The sequence below is a fragment of the Hippoglossus hippoglossus genome, chromosome 15, assembly GCF_009819705.1.
Source record: "Hippoglossus hippoglossus isolate fHipHip1 chromosome 15, fHipHip1.pri, whole genome shotgun sequence".
NCBI lineage: Eukaryota > Metazoa > Chordata > Actinopteri > Pleuronectiformes > Pleuronectidae > Hippoglossus > Hippoglossus hippoglossus.
Window position 1 is genome coordinate 12,906,410 of NC_047165.1, and position 17,660 is coordinate 12,924,069.

At 39.4% G+C, this 17,660-nt stretch overlaps 2 protein-coding genes across 4 annotated transcripts in view; one reads left to right on the forward strand and one right to left on the reverse strand.

Annotated features, from left to right (window-relative positions):
- mcph1 (microcephalin 1) overlaps window positions 1-17,660 on the forward strand; it is a 29,872-nt gene that overhangs the window by 7,154 nt on the left and 5,058 nt on the right. For all 3 annotated transcript variants that reach the window (XR_004616364.1, XM_034609606.1, XM_034609605.1), the window contains exons 11-13: window positions 2,561-2,598; window positions 2,712-2,874; window positions 2,968-3,045. Coding sequence is in view for 2 of the 3 variants with exons in the window: in XM_034609606.1 (XP_034465497.1) it covers window positions 2,561-2,598; window positions 2,712-2,874; window positions 2,968-3,045 (279 nt within the window). In the remaining variant the exon portion in view is untranslated. The remainder of the gene's footprint in view (window positions 1-2,560; window positions 2,599-2,711; window positions 2,875-2,967; window positions 3,046-17,660) is intronic.
- On the reverse strand, window positions 4,647-16,970 carry angpt2a (angiopoietin 2a). The gene is made up of 9 exons (XM_034609623.1): window positions 16,260-16,970; window positions 12,132-12,287; window positions 10,792-10,913; window positions 10,460-10,698; window positions 9,659-9,786; window positions 9,220-9,321; window positions 8,405-8,571; window positions 7,304-7,434; window positions 4,647-5,567 (listed from the first exon to the last, which is right to left on the reverse strand). Exons 1-9 carry the CDS (start codon window positions 16,527-16,529, stop codon window positions 5,395-5,397), a joined length of 1,488 nt encoding a protein of 495 aa, XP_034465514.1. The 5' UTR covers window positions 16,530-16,970; the 3' UTR covers window positions 4,647-5,394.

Below are 17,660 nucleotides of genomic sequence, written 5' to 3' on the forward strand. Positions count from 1 at the left end.
CTCCATAAGGTCATACACTTCCATAGCTGTAGGCGTTTGACGGATCTCGCTGAGAGATTTTGTCTGGTCCTGAGGGTTTCCTGTGTTTTGCCCCTGTGATGGTGGCGTACGACTTCCTCGCTTGTGAAATGCACCTGGTGTCTGTTTTCGTTACGCTGCTAACCTCAACAAGCTGTGGCTGAAACATGACGTCATGTCCCCCCTTAGGGATCTGTTTCAGGTCGACTGTATTGTAGCCTCATCACAGACGTGTTGTAGTTGTTCTCTTGTTTCTATGAAGATCGTGATAACAGATGGATGTGTAGATATTGCTTTCCAATTGAAGAAGCATTAGTAAACACATTTGTGATGAGCTGTGGAAAGTCACACCTGCATGGCTCACTGACCTCTGACGTGCAGATAGTAAACAATGATAAATTCCATGTAACCCGACTCTGAGTGCAAACTGTGCAGGTTTAGTGTTTTCTGCTGCTGCTGTTGACACTGTTGGAATATATATTATTTCAATGTGAATATATGTATTTGAATACATATATTAATAGAATTGACTATTTTGTTAATTTTCAGCAGATTACAAATGCTCAATTATAAATGTAGAGGGGCCCCCTGGTGGCCTGGTCGTCTATAGACACACAGACTGTATATAAAGACTGGCTGCGGTATAGTTCATAAACCCCACCTCCTTCATGTTATTAGATGGCACATGAACTAAAATGTCAAAATTACACTTCAAATACATTTTTATCAAACATGGTTTCTGTCATTTTAGGTAGTTCTTATCACACTCATGTTTGTTCAAGTATACATTTTTCCAATAAGTATGGTTTTAATTATTTATTAAATGCTATAAAAATGGAATGAAACCTCATGATTGACAGCTGAGAATGACACGTGATCCGTCAAGTGCATATAATGGTGGGACCTGGTTACCGTGGCTCCACCCCCGATAGCTACTGTGCAGACTCTGGCACCAAATGTAATGCAAGATGGCAGAGTTTATGTATTTTGGGATTTTTTTCAGAATTCTGGTTTTATATCTGGATAGTTGTTGGAAGTAGAGATGTGTCATCCATCTTTGCATACAGCCTATGATGAACACATACTATATGACCCAGCCATCTTTGCTTGAAATCCAATACAGACCGTTATCACATGCCATTTATCCTTGTCTCCTGACAGTTCCTATCTTTCCTCACAGATCTTCTGCATGCTGCCATGTTTGGTTTGACTGGGGTCACAGAATATATTTTCTCTGACATGAGCTACCGTATGTGCCCATGGAATATTTTGGTCAGTTTTTATGTAGGGAGTTCTTAAGTTATGACAAGTGGTATTATCTGTAGCATTGTCTCTTACTGGCTATCACAGCTCAAAGCTCCATTTCAACCCCACTTTCGCAGAGACCCAGGATCGTCATCTCTCTCCATCATTTTCTGAATAACGTCATTTCACTGGGCGCTAAAATAGTCGCCATCAGTGCCGCCAAGTCATGGGAGTGAAGAATTTCCTCCATTGTGCTCGGGGGCCCTGCAGCAGTTCACACCATCTCTTTGTCGGAGGCTCATTCTTCAATGCCTGTTTTCTTGTGCCGCTGCCAGAGCATGTCCACTGCATTGGATAAGCCAGAGTTAACCGATCTTTAGGGAATTGATTCTCATATTTTAATCTTTAGTGTTGTGAATCATTACAAATCTGAATATCATAACATTTTCCTTTGAAAAAAACTTCTACCAGGACAGATGTAGCAGTGACGTGTTGATGGTAATCAACCCGGTGACTTCCCAACTTGTTTATCAGGGTTAATGTGACTGGTGGTCGGGGGGGCTGGTGGACGGTTTTGGCATCACTGTGCAGCAGGCCTTAACCCCTGACTTGCAGCTGGGGGGCCAGATATCAGAGTCTGGTAGGAAAGAGTCCGGTGGTCCTGTTTGTAACCGCTGCTCAGGTGTTTGTGTCGACGATGGCTTTCTGGGACCAAAGTTCATGGCAGGATGGAGCACGATCGGCAAGTTACAGATTTACAGTTCGGTTTCAGTGGCTCTGAATACGTTTTTCTCAGCTCGTGGCCTTGGTGTTTGATTTCCCTTTTGGTCTCCATGCAATCATTTGTTTCAAGGGGTAATTGAAAGTACACGGTCCAAACCAGCTCACAATGCTTCCACCCAAAAGAAACATAATATGCATTGAATTTCCAATACTGTATTATCTACTTTATATTATAGATTTGTTCAACATGGAGTGCAGAGTTTTTCTATTTTCTGTGATTTGTGCTCCACTAAAATGTCACCAAATATGCACTTCTGTCAGTGCTCTATAGACTTTCCATAAATGTGTAATTGTTTGCCAGTCATGTGAAAAATATAAAGTTTTGAACCGACTTATAAAAATTCACAGAACATGTGTAATGGTTTAATTGATTTTATTTGTTGTCTTCAAACTTCTAGCTTTTGTAAAATGTCTATATCTATACATTTGTTTACACAATAATAGTTGATCTAGCCAAGAAAATTTTAATTTTGTAAAGAAGGATGTTTATCCCTGTCATTCGTTTTTGCTTCAGGGAATGAGGACATTGGTGATGACAAGCTTGCCCTCTGAGTAAGTACCTCAAACATTTAAAAGATAAAAAAATATCACCCGTTGCTTAAAAAAATAGATATGATGTGAAATTGTTCATGTTGGATGCTTTGTACACTCATCACGTCTTGTAGGAAGCAGACCACGTTAATTCAGGTGGTGAAAACACTGGGTGGCTTTATAATCGTTGACTGCGTGTGTGAGAGCACGACTCATGTGGTGTCTGGGGGTCACCGGCGGACTCTCAATATTCTGTTGGGCATAGCCCGTGGCTGCTGGATCCTGTCCTTTGAATGGGTACGTAGTCTGTAAATATTTAGGAGCCATTAGATATCATTTAAAACTGATAATAAGATGTGTAATTATTGTTTGTTTGTATTTATTGTGTAGATTCTCTGGTGTTTAGAGCAAAGACATTGGATTCCAGAGGAGCCTTATGAACTATCGGACCAGTTTCCAGCAGCACAGGTGAGTACCAGTGGTGATCCTGTAGCATTAACTGTAACTGTAAACTTCATTTTGGTGCCATCAATTATCAGTGCCATCAATAAGATCTATTGATTTTAAGTTTCAAGTGCCAAGCTTAGATATACGGCGCATTCAAATAAAAAAATATTTTACCCATAACAGAATGGGTCATGTCATGCTCACTCAAGAAAGTTTTTTCATAAAAGTTATTTTTACTTCTTATATAGACACAAATCTGTTACATTTACTTTCTTCAGTTTAATAGTAATTAATGTTTTTTTCCCCTGTTTATAAATATTTTATTCAATATAAATCATCATTTTTTCACACTTAAAACTAATAAATGACAGTAAATCCCAAGCGAAGGAAGTCGGCCGGAAACCAGCTAATTTTTATTGCCAGTCATCCATTTTCAATCTGCTTGTTTTTCCCGAAGCGTCCTGTGTGAAATGTGAATGTTGCTGCTTCTTCCTGAACTCGTCATTCATGAGTCACTGTCCTCTCCTGCCACTGCGAGGGGAGACATGGGGTCTTGATGCAGACAAATGTCAGTACATTTCCTCTTGAAACCGTTTGATGGCTTTTGCTGTGACAGACAAAATATTTCCGTGTCCCAGAGGCCTTTTACCATTCCACCACTCTTACGGACACATCCAGCGATCTACAAACTACGAATATCTTTCTTCACTTCAGAGCCTGTGCTCTGTGGAGCCTGCAGCGTTTCCTTCAGCTGCTCTCAATGTCAATGACAGAAACTAATGACTGACTTTTACACCTCTTTCACTTACTTAACTTAACATGTACTAATATTATGTGTCTCTGCTGAAATCATGATGCATGACCTCAGTGAAAAGGGACATAGATTAAAAGACTGAAGCTCATACATCTCACACAAGGTTAATATGTGAAACAGTTTTTAACTTTATCTCAACCGTTAGTGTCCATTAAAGCTCTACTGTAACTGTCCCTTTAAATATCTCTGCATTAGGCCATCAAAAATCAATGATCAGGACTAGTTTATGGATACATTGGATTACACAAAAACTGGGGGGTGGGACATGACCCAAGAAGGAACCCATTAATTTAAGATGTGGATCCAGGAATTTGTTTATGAATTTAACTGTGGTTTCATAAGGGGACTGTTGGGCCTGAGAGCTTTTCTTGTTGCATATTATTATTATTATCTCGAATCAGTTTCTCAACTAATTTTCCCAAAGATTTTCTGTGTCAGGACATTATAAAATATATAACAACTGGTTTTAATGTTGCAGATCCATGTAGCCTGTTTTGACAAAGTCATAAATACACAGATTAGCCATAACAATAAAACCAGTTACTTGTTTAAATGTTGTGGCTGATCCGTGTCTCTTGTGAGTTATTAGGAAATTACATTGAGATGCTCAGGCGAACAGAGATAAGATCCTTAAAAGAAACAAGAAAAGCATTTAGGTGAATTTACCATTTTTATTCTATGTTTTGATATAATATTGCTGGAAAGGTTGTGGTGATGAGGCAGTTGTTTAATCACCAGAACGTACGTTGTTAAAGTATACAACAGACCTATAACAGAAAACAACTTCAGAGCTCAAGTTCCTGCTTTGTGGTTGTGTTTAATATTCAACTTCACATATATAACAACTGGTAGAGCATTACAGTCAAACACTTGCAAAACCTAAAGGTAGTGTTTCCTAGTGAGAAACTCAAGCTTCCTCACATTTCATAACTTCTCCCCCCCCCGTTAGCTTCAAAATAAACTTTAAAATACATTCTTTAAAAATCATCATCATGTGTGAGCATGTGGGACGGTACTGCAGAATTATATTAAAAGATTTCCTCTTAGTTTATGTGCAATGAAATCATTAACTAGCTTGGAGCAAAGAGGCTCTCTAGATCTCTTAAACAAATCTCTCTATCATATATAATAATGTTAAATATCAACCTTAAAATCTACACATAAGTTAAATAACAAATGTACATACATTCTCTGCAGAAAAACAGTAAAGAGGAAACTATTTTCTGTGACATTTTAACATTTGCATTTGCACTTTATAACAATCACTTTTCGCCAGTTGTTTGTCTGCATGTTGTACCATCGTCTCCTTCCTAAAATTAAAGTTTAACGGCTGCTTAAACTATATTAAAATCATTCAAGAAATTGAATTAGTTAATGTCCCATTTTGCTCTGGTTTCAGTCCATATTTCACAATTTTTGCAAAAGCCAAATTATTAAACATAAACATGCACAAAAGCGTGTAAAAAATATTTTCACGATGTGCTTTGGCTCCCTTGAGGATTTTTTATTTTTGGTTTTGTTTGTGGCTGTTTTTTCGGCCACATTTTCCCGACGGTTCAGCGGGGACCAGTGAAGCCTGCTGGTCTCATCATCATCGTGGTGGACTGCAGTGAATAGCCCGAGCCTTTCCAGTAGTACCATTTGATTCCGTTGAATCGATTTGAGTTCTGGCCTTGCTGGTAAAACATCCCATTCAAATTGGAGGGACCGCAGGCATCAAACCACCAACCTGGAACGTCAAAACAAACATCACTTTAAATGCAATGTTGTCAAAGTGGATAATGCATTCATACTCGTCTCTTTCAGAGACGAAAGAGAGCTGCTAAGAGCTAAACCATCTTTAAATCCTCTTGGGGTAACTTACATTCATACACCTTACAAATGTATTGCTTTTAAGTTTAATCACATCCTTTACAGAAATGTTCAAGCTAGAATTGTGGTTTTATGGAATGAATGGTATTAAATTCATCTTTGATGCACTTGTGGTTGCAGTTAAGTTGATGTCGGCATCATGGCCTCACATGAGCAGCTTGTTGAATTGAAAGTGGCAGTACATTCCTCTGTTGTGTCAAGGCAGACAGTTCACATTTGACACCATTGAATTGGATGTGACAGTATAATTGGTACTGCTCTTACAAAGCGATGGATCGCCGACTCGCACCCCTTTTTGTTTTAGGTCCCGATGACACTCCTTAAGTTTTCATCAGTGTGTACAGGGAAGACACTGACTTGACTGATAATTTGGTTTATGGACTTTTTAAAAGGCTCTGGATTTGTATTTCTGTTCAGGAGCTATATCTGGGCTTTCATAAGTATCTATCTATTTATATCAGTTAACAGCATTTAAGAAAACGGAAATATATGTAATGACTAACTCATAAGATTTGGGGTGTACATCATATAATTACACACTGTGCGTCTAACATGGCTGCCACTTTGTTACAAGTTTATTAGGAATGCTTAATGCAATACTGTATGGCACTTTTAATACAGTAAATAGTAATTTGCCGAACCTGTTGTCACCTCTAACAGACAGGAGTTGATTCATCTCTGTGGCATTTCAGTGGTGAATTTAATATAGTACTCCACTGATTTAACATTGTACTTTTGTAACATTGGTGGAATCTGTGCTGCAGAACCAAAGATATATTTTTTATTCTACGCCTAAATAGAGGAGATGGGGTTTATGGCCTATACTGCAGCTAGCCACTAGGGGTGATCAAGACACTTTGGCTTCACTTTTGGTGAGCTTTCATGTCGTCCATCTTTATATACAGTCCTCTGGAACCTTTTCTCATATGCATTAGTACTCCCCAACACCTGTCAACAGACTTTGATGGGTATAATTTATTTCCTCTTTAAAACCACAGTTAGCAGTTGTTTTGTATTGAAAACCTTTGCACTGAGAGACATATCTAATACATGTTTAGCTCCCATTTACACACTGGCTTACAGCATTCATTGAAATGTGTGTTCATTCAAAACAGCCCACTGTATCCTTTACACCAGGTCAATGCCAGTCAGTCAAGATTGTGCATAATGTGCATATTGAGTCGCCTGTGAGAGACGCCTAATGGGGAAAAAAGAGGACAGGGTTGGTGTTTTCACGCTCACTTGGCAGACCTCAATACAGAGGGAGACAAACTTCTGGCAGCCGAGTCACTTTCAAGGGAACAGAGGAGGACCTTCAAGCTCTGTTCCCAGGCTATTAATGTCAGCCATTGTAGGGGTTGAATTCCCCAATGAGTTGATCAGTGATTAACTCTAAGCTAATTGTGCTCTTTGACCAGGCCACAAAAGTACGGGAGCCCTTAAAATGCACTTGGAAGATTTTTTTTTTATTTGGGGGGGTAGTGCCAAGATTGGAGCGTGTGGGAATGTGTGGCCATCACAAATGAACGTGATTTTTTTTGTTGTTGTTATTTTCCTGATGAATAAGTTATTTACAAAAACTGTGTTTCTTACCCCCTGTTGTCAGCTGCGAACATTTGCAAACACATTTGTCATTGTCTGCATCCTTTGTACTGAAATCACTTCCTGGCTGCCCGATGCTGCTTATTTTGCCGGCTGTTCCACTGTAGCCTTTAAGGTGTATCCTGTAGAATGGGAAAAGGAGAAATGAAGGAAGAGGAGGAGGAAGTTCGTGACTGCTGTTCCTCAAAAGGCAATATCCGACTTACAGTTGTTTAGCTATAACTTCACTACTCTGCTAAAATGGGGTTAGGCATAAGGATTAAATGTCTCTTGATTTTTATGATCTGGTACGTTTTCATGTTTGTTTGCTGCTATTTGTCTCGTCTCTTTGTGGGAGTTTGAAGTTGCTGAGCCAATTAACTCTAGACCCAATTGGTCATAGTTGCGTAGACTTGAGGCATGAATTGAACTGGGTTGAATTGAGGCGTTTCGAGTTCTGTTTGTCACATCAATTGAATTGAAGTATCTCTTTCACTCCTGAAATCCGTTTGGCTTTACAGGATAAAAAGTTCCTGAAGGTTGTGTTATTACTGTATGTTAGAGATTCAAAACACATTATGTATTTCCTTATTTTTCAAATACTAACCAGTTTTATTAGATTTTCTGTGGGCTCATGCCAACACATCATCATCAGGAAGAATAAACTCTGACACAGCACTAACAAAAGGATCATTAATGTTTTGTTCTTCTATATAGTAACAGTGGATCAACATTTTTGACCATGTCCTGCCGTCTTTACAAAAACTGGTTTCCAGGAGATAAATATATGCACAATCTGATCCAGGGACACTCAGCATGTAACTTAGAATAACTTATAGAAAAGTGTAGAATTAATGTAATTCTGAGACTTAAATTTAATTCAATATGGTCTTAAAAAGCCTTCACTTCACTTATTGAACCCTGCAGAAGTCCTGCTTTGGTGATGCTCTTTGGCTGAAAACTAGCAACAGTTTTTGGTATTTGTTCGGAATAGCAGTAATATATGCTCATGGATTTCTTTTTCCTCAATAACTTCAAAATAACATAACAAAGGTTTGCCACCTTACATGAGACACATTCAATAGGGAACACTTCTCTTATATTATGACATACCTGTAATTTTGTGCTTCACCGTCAAGAGAAAACTGATCATATTGTGAAAATCCAGAGTTTCCCTCCCAGTCACTCAGCTGGATCCTCAGTTTGTACATCTGTTGACTCGTCAGTCTGGAGACAAATTCGTTTCCTAACCAGAATTCATTTGAAGGTTCTCCGAACCCCTGAAAAGATGTTAAAGAAATGTAATTAAATATTGCTGATCCCTTGCAGTATAGAGGCATTTAGCTTTTGCCATTAATGAAACAGCAAATAGAGAGGATCACCATGTGCTCTTCATTTCCTGGCTTTTACACATAGTTCTTTTTCCCTGGAAGTGACATTTTTATCTATTATAAAACTTAAAGACACACTAAATTCAAACAAATCAAAGTCACATTCACAGGTACATATTATAAGAATTTGTACTAGTTTTATCTTTAAATGGCTTGAATTCTTCTCTTTAATGATTTCTCTGCGGGGACCCGACATTGAACTTGAAATTCATTTTGGCATTGTGTAATGTTTTTTTAACTCATCCTTTTTGATTGTAGATTTTAGTCTCAAATGCACAGACAGAAATATTAAATCTGCTGTGACTGAATGTGGTACTTTAAAAACAGCATTCATTTGATGGAGGGCTGATGATAATCACCTCATATCTCTGTTTTAATGGCTGCAGGTTGTCTTCTCTTCCATTAACAGTGCCCTTAAAGCACTTTCAGTCAGTGGCCAAAACCAAATCTGGCCTCTGTCCTGTGCCACTGGACTGAAAACCCGTAGCCTAGGATATATATTTATTAAAGGGAAGAATTTCTTCTTAATAGTTTTACCTTTTTGTACTCCTGCCACGTACGGTGAAAGTCAACACGGCCGTCGAAGCGTTTTTGTAGCACGGTCCAGCCTCCTCCTTCTGTCTCCATGTCACAAAAAGCCTTCAGACACGATGAAAAAAAGATCTGCTGTAATTAATAATTCAAAACAAATGCTCTGTAATGAACCCACAAGTTCACAATGCTTGCTTCAGTTAAAACAACTTTTAAGCTGAAGGGAAGAGGAGCAGAGTTGAAGTCTTAATCACTGAAGAGTATCTAAGGAGATCACAGATTTAGTTTAAGCATGCACATCATCAACGAAAGACTGATTCAGAAAACATGTCCTCTACACCACTGGGATATTTCATTTCCTCTGGTTTTAATTCCACTTTTAGCTGATCTGAACTACTCTCTTAGGGTTAAGCCAGTTGGAAGCAATTAAACTGGCTCACTGTACCTTAACCTCCATCGTGGTGTTGGGTAATGTGAGCGTGTAGACTCCACTTAGGGTGTTTCCTGACTTGTAGACAGCAGCACAGTCCATGAACGTGGTTGGCGTGTCCTGCATCATGATGGTTTTGGTCTCTGCAGAGAAAAAATCAGCCTTGTTGATTTGACAGCACACAATTTCACAGCATTCAAGTGTCATCCAATGGGAAGTCCACATCTTCTGGTGGCTAAAAGGATACAAATCATGTCCTTAGTGTCACTGTGACTGCTGCAGGATCCGCACCACAATCCACCTGTTTGTAGGTATCAGCACTCCACATATGCCTTATTGTTTTCATTAAGATTCAAAATGTTATGGGCCCATACCCCACCTTGCCACCAAGTTTCAAGAAACTTTGTGAAGATATAACCTTCTTGGCAGAGGTAATAAAACCTATGAATGCAGTGACAAAACTCAGATCGAATGTCTTGATTATTTAACCCTAAAACAGGTAAATGTCTACCATGTCTTTGTCCAAAAGCTCTGAACAGTTGGCAGATAATCAGACCAAAGACTAAACAGAATTTAGAGGCTGTGCCCAAAGCTAAGCTAACAAGCTGCTGGATATAGCTTCATATTCAATGGAAAAATATGGAAGTTGCATCATTTTCCCAGTAACTCTGCACCAGATATTCAATACGCATATTCCTCCTTTATATTGTGTCTTACCCTCAGTAATTCCAGTGCTTACAGCAGTCTCAGCCCACAGGTCAAGGACAGTGGTTGCACTAATATTTTTGAACAACCTTTAGTTAGGTGGTGACTCACCTCGAGCTGAGCCCACAGCGATGCTGTGAATGAGGTTGTTGAGGCTGTCCAGCAGCTCCTGCTGCTGATGCTGCAGGACACTGTTGTTGGAGGAGACTTTGAGCAGCTGTTGCTCCAGCTCGCCTATGATGGCGGTCTGCCTCAGTATCAGGGTCTGGAGCTGCTCCTTCTCCTCTCTGACCATCTTCAGCTCCACCTGCCTCTGCTCCTCTATCTCCCCCACCTTCTTCTCCAGGATGCTAAGGAGTCACAGACAAATTCAATAGTGAGCTTTGCTCCTTGTTTTGTCCAACACTGTCCTGTTAGTGAGGCGGAAGTGACTGAGTCCTCACCTGTTTTTGTTGTTCAGTTTGTTGATTTCATTTGTTTGGACAATAAGTTGTTTTTCCAACTTGTTGGTTGACAAGGAGTTTTCAAGGAGTTGCCGCTCAAGTCGCGTTGTATGATGAATTACCTGCAAATAAAAGAAGCACCATTTCAGCTCTGTCCCTGAGATACCTTACGAAATAACCTATTAATGCATCTGGAGAATTGTACCCATATCACACCTACACTACAACTGCAAATCTGGTGTTTTCTGACAGAGGAATACTTTAATTTGAAATTATATTGTGGCTCGCTTCACCTCGTCTAATACAACAGTCCTAGAAAAATTCTCCATCAAGGTTATAATGTACATTTTTTGTTGAAATTGATTTAGAAAGTAGTGGATTCATGGTCATTTTGGAGGCTGCAGTTTCTGATGATGTTCAACTGTATTGTGATGGGAACAAAGGTCTCTTTTATTTTATCCACCCCACAGTTCAACTGCACCACATATTACACAACTTCAAAAGTTACCTCCCTAAAACTACTGTATTTCAATAAAACCTTCATTAATGGATTTACTCAGCAGCTATCAGCTAGTGATAAAATGTTACAGTACATTAAAAAACATGTAACCTAAAGGAAAGTATAGCAAAAGCATAATGTTAAATGACATAATAAACCTAAAAATGTTTGTCTGATCAACAGGCAGTTTGTCCTTTGCCCCCATGTTTTTACTTCCAGAGTGAACAAACAGCCATTTGCAAAATGGAAAAGCTTGACAGGAAAGAGCAACTAAATTCCAATACAGCAGACGTACCTGAGCCTGAACAATCCACGTATTTTCACAGATGTATTGAACTAAACTCTGGGGTTGGGGACCTTGCCTCTAATTTCCCATTTTGGAGGAACTGATCTCAGCAAAAAGCAGGTTGTTTACATGGATCCCAGCTATTCGTCTCCAATGGAGCTGTTGATGTCTTTGAACAGACGGATGTGTGATTGTGACAAACTGATAGACCCTTTCTGTGGGAATACGAGTGGGCTAATAACAGGAAATGCTGTACAGTTGGCTCACATAAGGTCATTGACGTGTAGCCACAATAATAAACTGACGCAAGCATGCCTGTTTTCACCCCTGCTTATTTTTGTAACACTCTGAAGCCACATTATTTAATGCACTGTACCACAGAGCTCACTGTGGAACCACCACATTGTTCTGCTGAGAAATCTGTTGTGCTTGTATGTTGACAGGTGCAGATGGGTTAGTCTTTCTTAGTGTTGTACTGCACAGTGCACAGTGTGAGTGTGTTTTTCTGAACGTTACATTTCTGTATGTTGGGCAAAACTGAAAGCTCAACCTTACCTGTGCTTCCACGTGGGTCAGTTTCCTTGTTTGCTCGGCGGTTTGACTCAGCAGGTTTGTTCCAATTTCTATCATCGTGGCTGTGTGGTTGTGGACTGCACTCTGTTGGATTTGGACCATGTCCTGTTTCATGCTGTCCTGTATGTAGTTCTCTAACTGCAACACAGAGGAAAGAAGAGATACCCTTTTAAAACATCGTATCTTTAACAAATGGTTTTGTTGTACAATAATTCATCGAAATCACAGGGAAGTTCACAGATTGACAACCAGGTGCTGCTCGCTATAAGATATGTTGGACAAGGTCTGTTTCTTTGAGCAAACGTGCTTTGCAGTTGATGAGAGAAATTGTACTTGTTCTCTTGTTGGTTCAGAAACTTACAATCATTTTGTGGTTGTTATTTCCTCAGGTTCAGTTAATACCATTGTCTTAGAGTCACTGAAAATGTATCAGTTGCCCCATTCTACATTAAAACTCACACTTTAGTATACTACAACCTCAAAACACATAGTGAGAATTGTGTAAGTTTCACTTGTGCTCCCTCTTCAACAGTTTGTTGGCATATTTTGTATATTTTTACAAAAATAAAATGTATTTAACAGCCCATTTTTGGAATCAGTTGCTGATGCAGTACTAGAGTGAAATAATGGAACAGAAATACATAATTTAAGCAGCGCCACGTCAAGATATGTTCAATTTTAAATGATATTATTCACTGTGTAATAATAGCAAAGTAATGAATTAATCGAATAATACAGTCTTGAGATGATATAAAACATTTGAAATGATTTTAACAATCCAAATCCAGTGTTGTAGTTATTAACCAGTTAAAAAAAAGATATTTGCACCAGGCACATGGTTCAAACGTGTTGTACTTAGTCTCTTTATTAATCATGGGTGTCTTTTGGGCATAACGTTCAATAAACCAATCACAGTGTCATCTCCGAGTCCCTTTAAAACTCAGGTGCACCTCAGTGGATTCGTATGAGAACGTTAGATTTGCCAGGTACTCAGAGTGAACGCTTCACTGTAGAGGTCATTTCTCTCCTTTTGCACAGGAGAAGACCATCTGTGTGTGTAACAAGCGGAGTGTGTGCGTGTTGTGCACCCGCCTATAGGTGGTACTCTCTTTGCATTGAATTGTGGAGTGCAGGTTTTTGTTGGTGTAAAGCGCTGCAATGCACCAACACTGCATCTGACCACACCTCATTTTTAGACCAACACGTCCATGAGCACTCACATGCACAAGTGCAGTTGTTAATAGTACAATGTGGGGACTGCACAGGAAAAATACAACTGCATTAGTCTTGAACTAACAGATACAATTGCATCACTAATGGTGCCGCTTTGCACTGGGTGTTAGATTGGTCACTTAGACATCTGACTTCTCATATCAAACATTAAACCTCTGATTCATAGTAATAATACAATGGCGTCGAGCAGGGGAAGCTGTCAGCGCGTCAGTGTTTCATCTTTACGAGATTCACTCTTATCTACCTTACAGTATCGCCGGATTTAGACCAAGACCAATCATTAAGTTATTTCCTGCACGGTGTTCCTGAGTGGCAATCAGGTCACACGTCTCGTAAACAGGATGGAAGTGTTGAGTGAGGAGTTACATCCTTCATGACAGTGTGACTTGTGTACAGCCGGGGACCAGCGTCAGTTAAATATCTTTGTCATCTGCAGCAAGTTATTTACTCATCAGTCAGTAATGTAAAGTTCAAACAGACAAATTTATTATTATTATTTTTCTAATGGCAAATACAACTAACGGCTGCAATCAGTGCTGATTTTGTTTGTCTTCCTTTCCTGGTGTCCAGTGTGTTTATGTTTTTGAATGCAGACAGGGACGTGTGTTAGGTGGAAGGATTTAATTTGAACTGTCGGCAGGATGTCCCATTGACAGTCCGTGATCTAATCAGTTGTTTACTCCGCGTGTCTCAAAGGCGTCAGAGAGGAATGACTAAGTTCCTCATTCACCCTCCTTCCTCAGTCGTCTGTATTCGGATGGTTTTTAAATAAGCAAACCTCACCTGGAGGGATGGGACGTGGGCCAGGAAAGAAATTATTCAACTTTGGTGCGGAGGCAGGAATTCTCTCTCTCTCTTCTTAACATTGTAATAATTCTTAAACATTTCTCACTTCTCGGGAAATAATGTTTGAATCTTGAAGATAAAAGAAAGACATTTAGGATTGTTTGGCCTTGGTGGAGGTATGTGCTCTACTTAGGTGTTGAATTAGTTTAGTCTGTAATGTAAGATAATATATTGAGCGTCTTACTTCTTTATTACTCAACAGGTTTTACAGCATTTATCCTGGTTGTTAAATATATTAACGGCCATAACACACTATAGATCTTTACAGTGTCTATGCTTCCTCTCTGGAGCCACAGTAAAGTACATTATTAATGAATAGATACTTTCTGAGAATATTACTTATAATATGTTTATTGGATATTCTGTTTTATGGCAAAATATCGAGTTTATTTTAGCGCGGAACATTTGTGTTGTGAAACTTTAATCATCAGTCTTCCCACCTTAGCTGTGATTTCTTCTTCTCCCATATTTAATATCTGAGGTGCAAAATTATTTTATGAAGTCACATGACAGAACAAAGAAGATACTTGAGCCCGCCTGGATTTACACCAAATGATTTGAGACGGATCGTGCTCATACAAGTACAGATGATAGTCGCAAATTATTTATCATCACCGCTTCTTTCAATGTGACATATACATAACCTGTTCCTGTATGAGATGTGCTGTTGGGCCTTGTTAAATCTTCACTGGTGTGGTGCTGAATTGGCCTTTGATTTCTGAGGCAGCACGTCAAAGTTTTTGTCTGAATGAGCGTCGTCACTGAGGAGCGGCATCGAGCTCACGCAGAGCATCAAAGACGATGCCCCCCGAGCTCCCCCGTGGAACAGATCTGAGCCCATTTATGTTCCCGAGATGGGGAATTGTGTAATCAAGCTGCGGGACGCTCTTGTCTTGTCTGGCTCGGCTTGTGAAGCTCTGATCATTAATGGCACTCTGAAGTGGGGGTGAAGAGTGGGAGCTGGAAAAGAAGCAGTTCACTTATTTCTCCCTCAAGTAAATAGCTCAGCAAGCTGAAAGGAAAGCATGCGTCGCCCATGTGGACACCTGTGCTGAGGTTTTGTTCATTTCTTGTCCATTATATCCTTTTGTACTCAAACACATTACTTTTCATGTTTATTTCCACCTTTGCTTCTTCAAAATAGATTCCCAAAGAATCTTGTGGTCTTAGAAAGAGCTTTTTTTTTTTTTTTTTTAATAAACTGCATTCAGCCAAACTAGTTCTTCTCGACATAAAACTTTTAGAAGTGGAGCATTTTTTATCACTTTTGTAGTACTGGCCAAGGGTTACTCGTGTCAGCATGGTAGTTAACAAGGAGCTGGTGATTTAGTATGACAGTCTGCACATTGTTTTTTCAAATCAGACTGACCAAAATACATTTTTGTCAGTTTTGATCATTTTATTTTGTAAATTTGTACATAAATGATTACGGCTGAGCAATAAAACAGTATCAATATAATTTTCATCAATAATAATATAACAAAGGTTCAATTAATAGATCAATATATTATTCATGCATTGTGTGAGCCCAGTAAGGAGTTATAACATATTATTAATCTATCTCAGATGTTGCTAAATGTTTTGCAGTTTATCTAGTGTTTGTCATTCTCTGCTCTTAAAGAAGAGTTTAAAACCACAACCTTCACTCAGGAGCAAAAATCAATCTTTAAACTTAACAGAAATAACAGTTTGACATTTATCGTGATAATTGTTGATATTGACTAATGGTAACAATTTTATCTTGATATAATTTTCTGTCAACATCGTCCAGCCCATCGTCCTGTCAACAGTTGAAAAGTTGTCCCTGAATGTTTGCAAGTCAGAATAAACAAGTGTTGAATGTTAAAATGTGTCTTCTCCAGCTGCAGAAGTCATTTAGTAAACGTCAGGCATGTTTATCTAGGTTGTATGATCCAGATGTTTAATTTACACTGAAAATGTGTTAGTTCCTCAGACACCTGCATGGAGGCTCTTTCAGCTCTTCACAGTTTGTTGCGTTGACTAAATATCATGGCTATGAATGAACTTTACCTTGAGCAGCCACTGCGTGTTGTTCTCCATGGAGATCTCCAGCTGCTCCAGCCTCTGAGCCGACTCGTCGTTGTCCACTGGTCCGTCCTCTTGCACTGGGTTGTTGTAGCTGTTGGCCTGGGTCTGACAGTTCTCCTGCTCCGGCAGCAGAAAGGTGTAGCTGCACGGCCCGTTCTGGATCTGATACTCTCTCTTAACAACAGCACTGTATCCTGTCCCCAGACCAAGGCAGAAACTTACTACTAGTAGGTCAACATGCAGCATCTTCATAGTAGAGTACTCTTACCTAAAAATACTCAGTAAAATTATAACTCCTTGGATTTTCAAGTTTTAACTCAAACTTCTCTCAATGTTTGTGCGTCGGTTCCCAACAGCCTCCAAGTGTAAACAGTTCTCTTGAGGTTCTACAGATCCCTTTTAATAGCTCTCGTGGTAGGAGGAGAAAGAGCCATCAAGAATTAGAGGTAGTGTTTGGTTCTCTTAGGTCACCGGTGCCAGACTGCATGTGCTCGCCTTTCATCGAGCCCCCAGCCACTTGTTTGAGCAGTCCATGGCCCCTTCTGATTAGCTAACTGTGTTTTTTAACCACTCCCCCCCTCACTGTGGCCAGTCACTGTGAAGAGCAGTGAAGTGTAGATTCCTTTCAGTACACACAACACAGGAGCAGATGCACAGACTACACATCTCTCACTATATCCTCTACAAAACCCTTTTTTTCCCGCTGTAGTTGGAACAGCTCTTCAGGATGCAGCTGTCCACCTTCAGGACACTGTGGTAGTAGCAGTGTCCATCCCATTCATTGAAGAATGTTTCCCGGCCTACACAAACACTCAAGCATCTTTGAACACGAGAGTCAAAGGAAAAAGCCTTTGTTTAATGATGTTATTGACGCTTTCCATTTATACTCATACTTTGCTCTTTTAAGATGTTTAATCTACATTAAAAGCAAAATAAAAACAAAATGTAAGCAAAATTTTTCATATATAAGGTTTATTTCACTAATAACGGGATAAAACAATCCAAATGTTTTGGTGTCAGTTAATGTCACAAACTAAAGTTGATGATATCTGACCTCAAAGTAGTCACAGCTTTGGTTCATGGTTGATTTATGCAATTTAAACGTAAATGTACATGGCAGATCTCTTACTAAAGCCCCCTTTCCACTGGTCAAACTAGAAAAGTAATAGGGAAGAAGTTTATTTTCTTTTACGCCAAAATGATCAGGTTTATGTTTTTAAACGGAGGTAAAACCTGCGAAAAAAAGGTGAGTGACTAATTTCCCATTGCCGATAGAGGAGTTTGCCTTTTTGTCATTTTTCCCGGTTCGTCATGTTCGACATCACAAATGCGCTGAAAACTGAGGCACTCCCTCACCTAGCTGTCTTGACAAATTGGCGCGTC

Excerpts from the sequence above, each read along its gene's own strand:
- angpt2a (XM_034609623.1), bottom strand. The coding sequence starts at position 16,529 with ATGAAGATGCTGCATGTTGACCTACTAGTAGTAAGTTTCTGCCTTGGT. Across the intron at positions 10,699-10,791 it reads AAACTGAACAACAAAAACAG|CATCCTGGAGAAGAAGGTGG; the intron begins GTGAGGACTCAG and ends GTGACTCCTTAG. Across the intron at positions 9,322-9,658 it reads ACACCACGATGGAGGTTAAG|GCTTTTTGTGACATGGAGAC; the intron begins GTACAGTGAGCC and ends TCGTGTCTGAAG.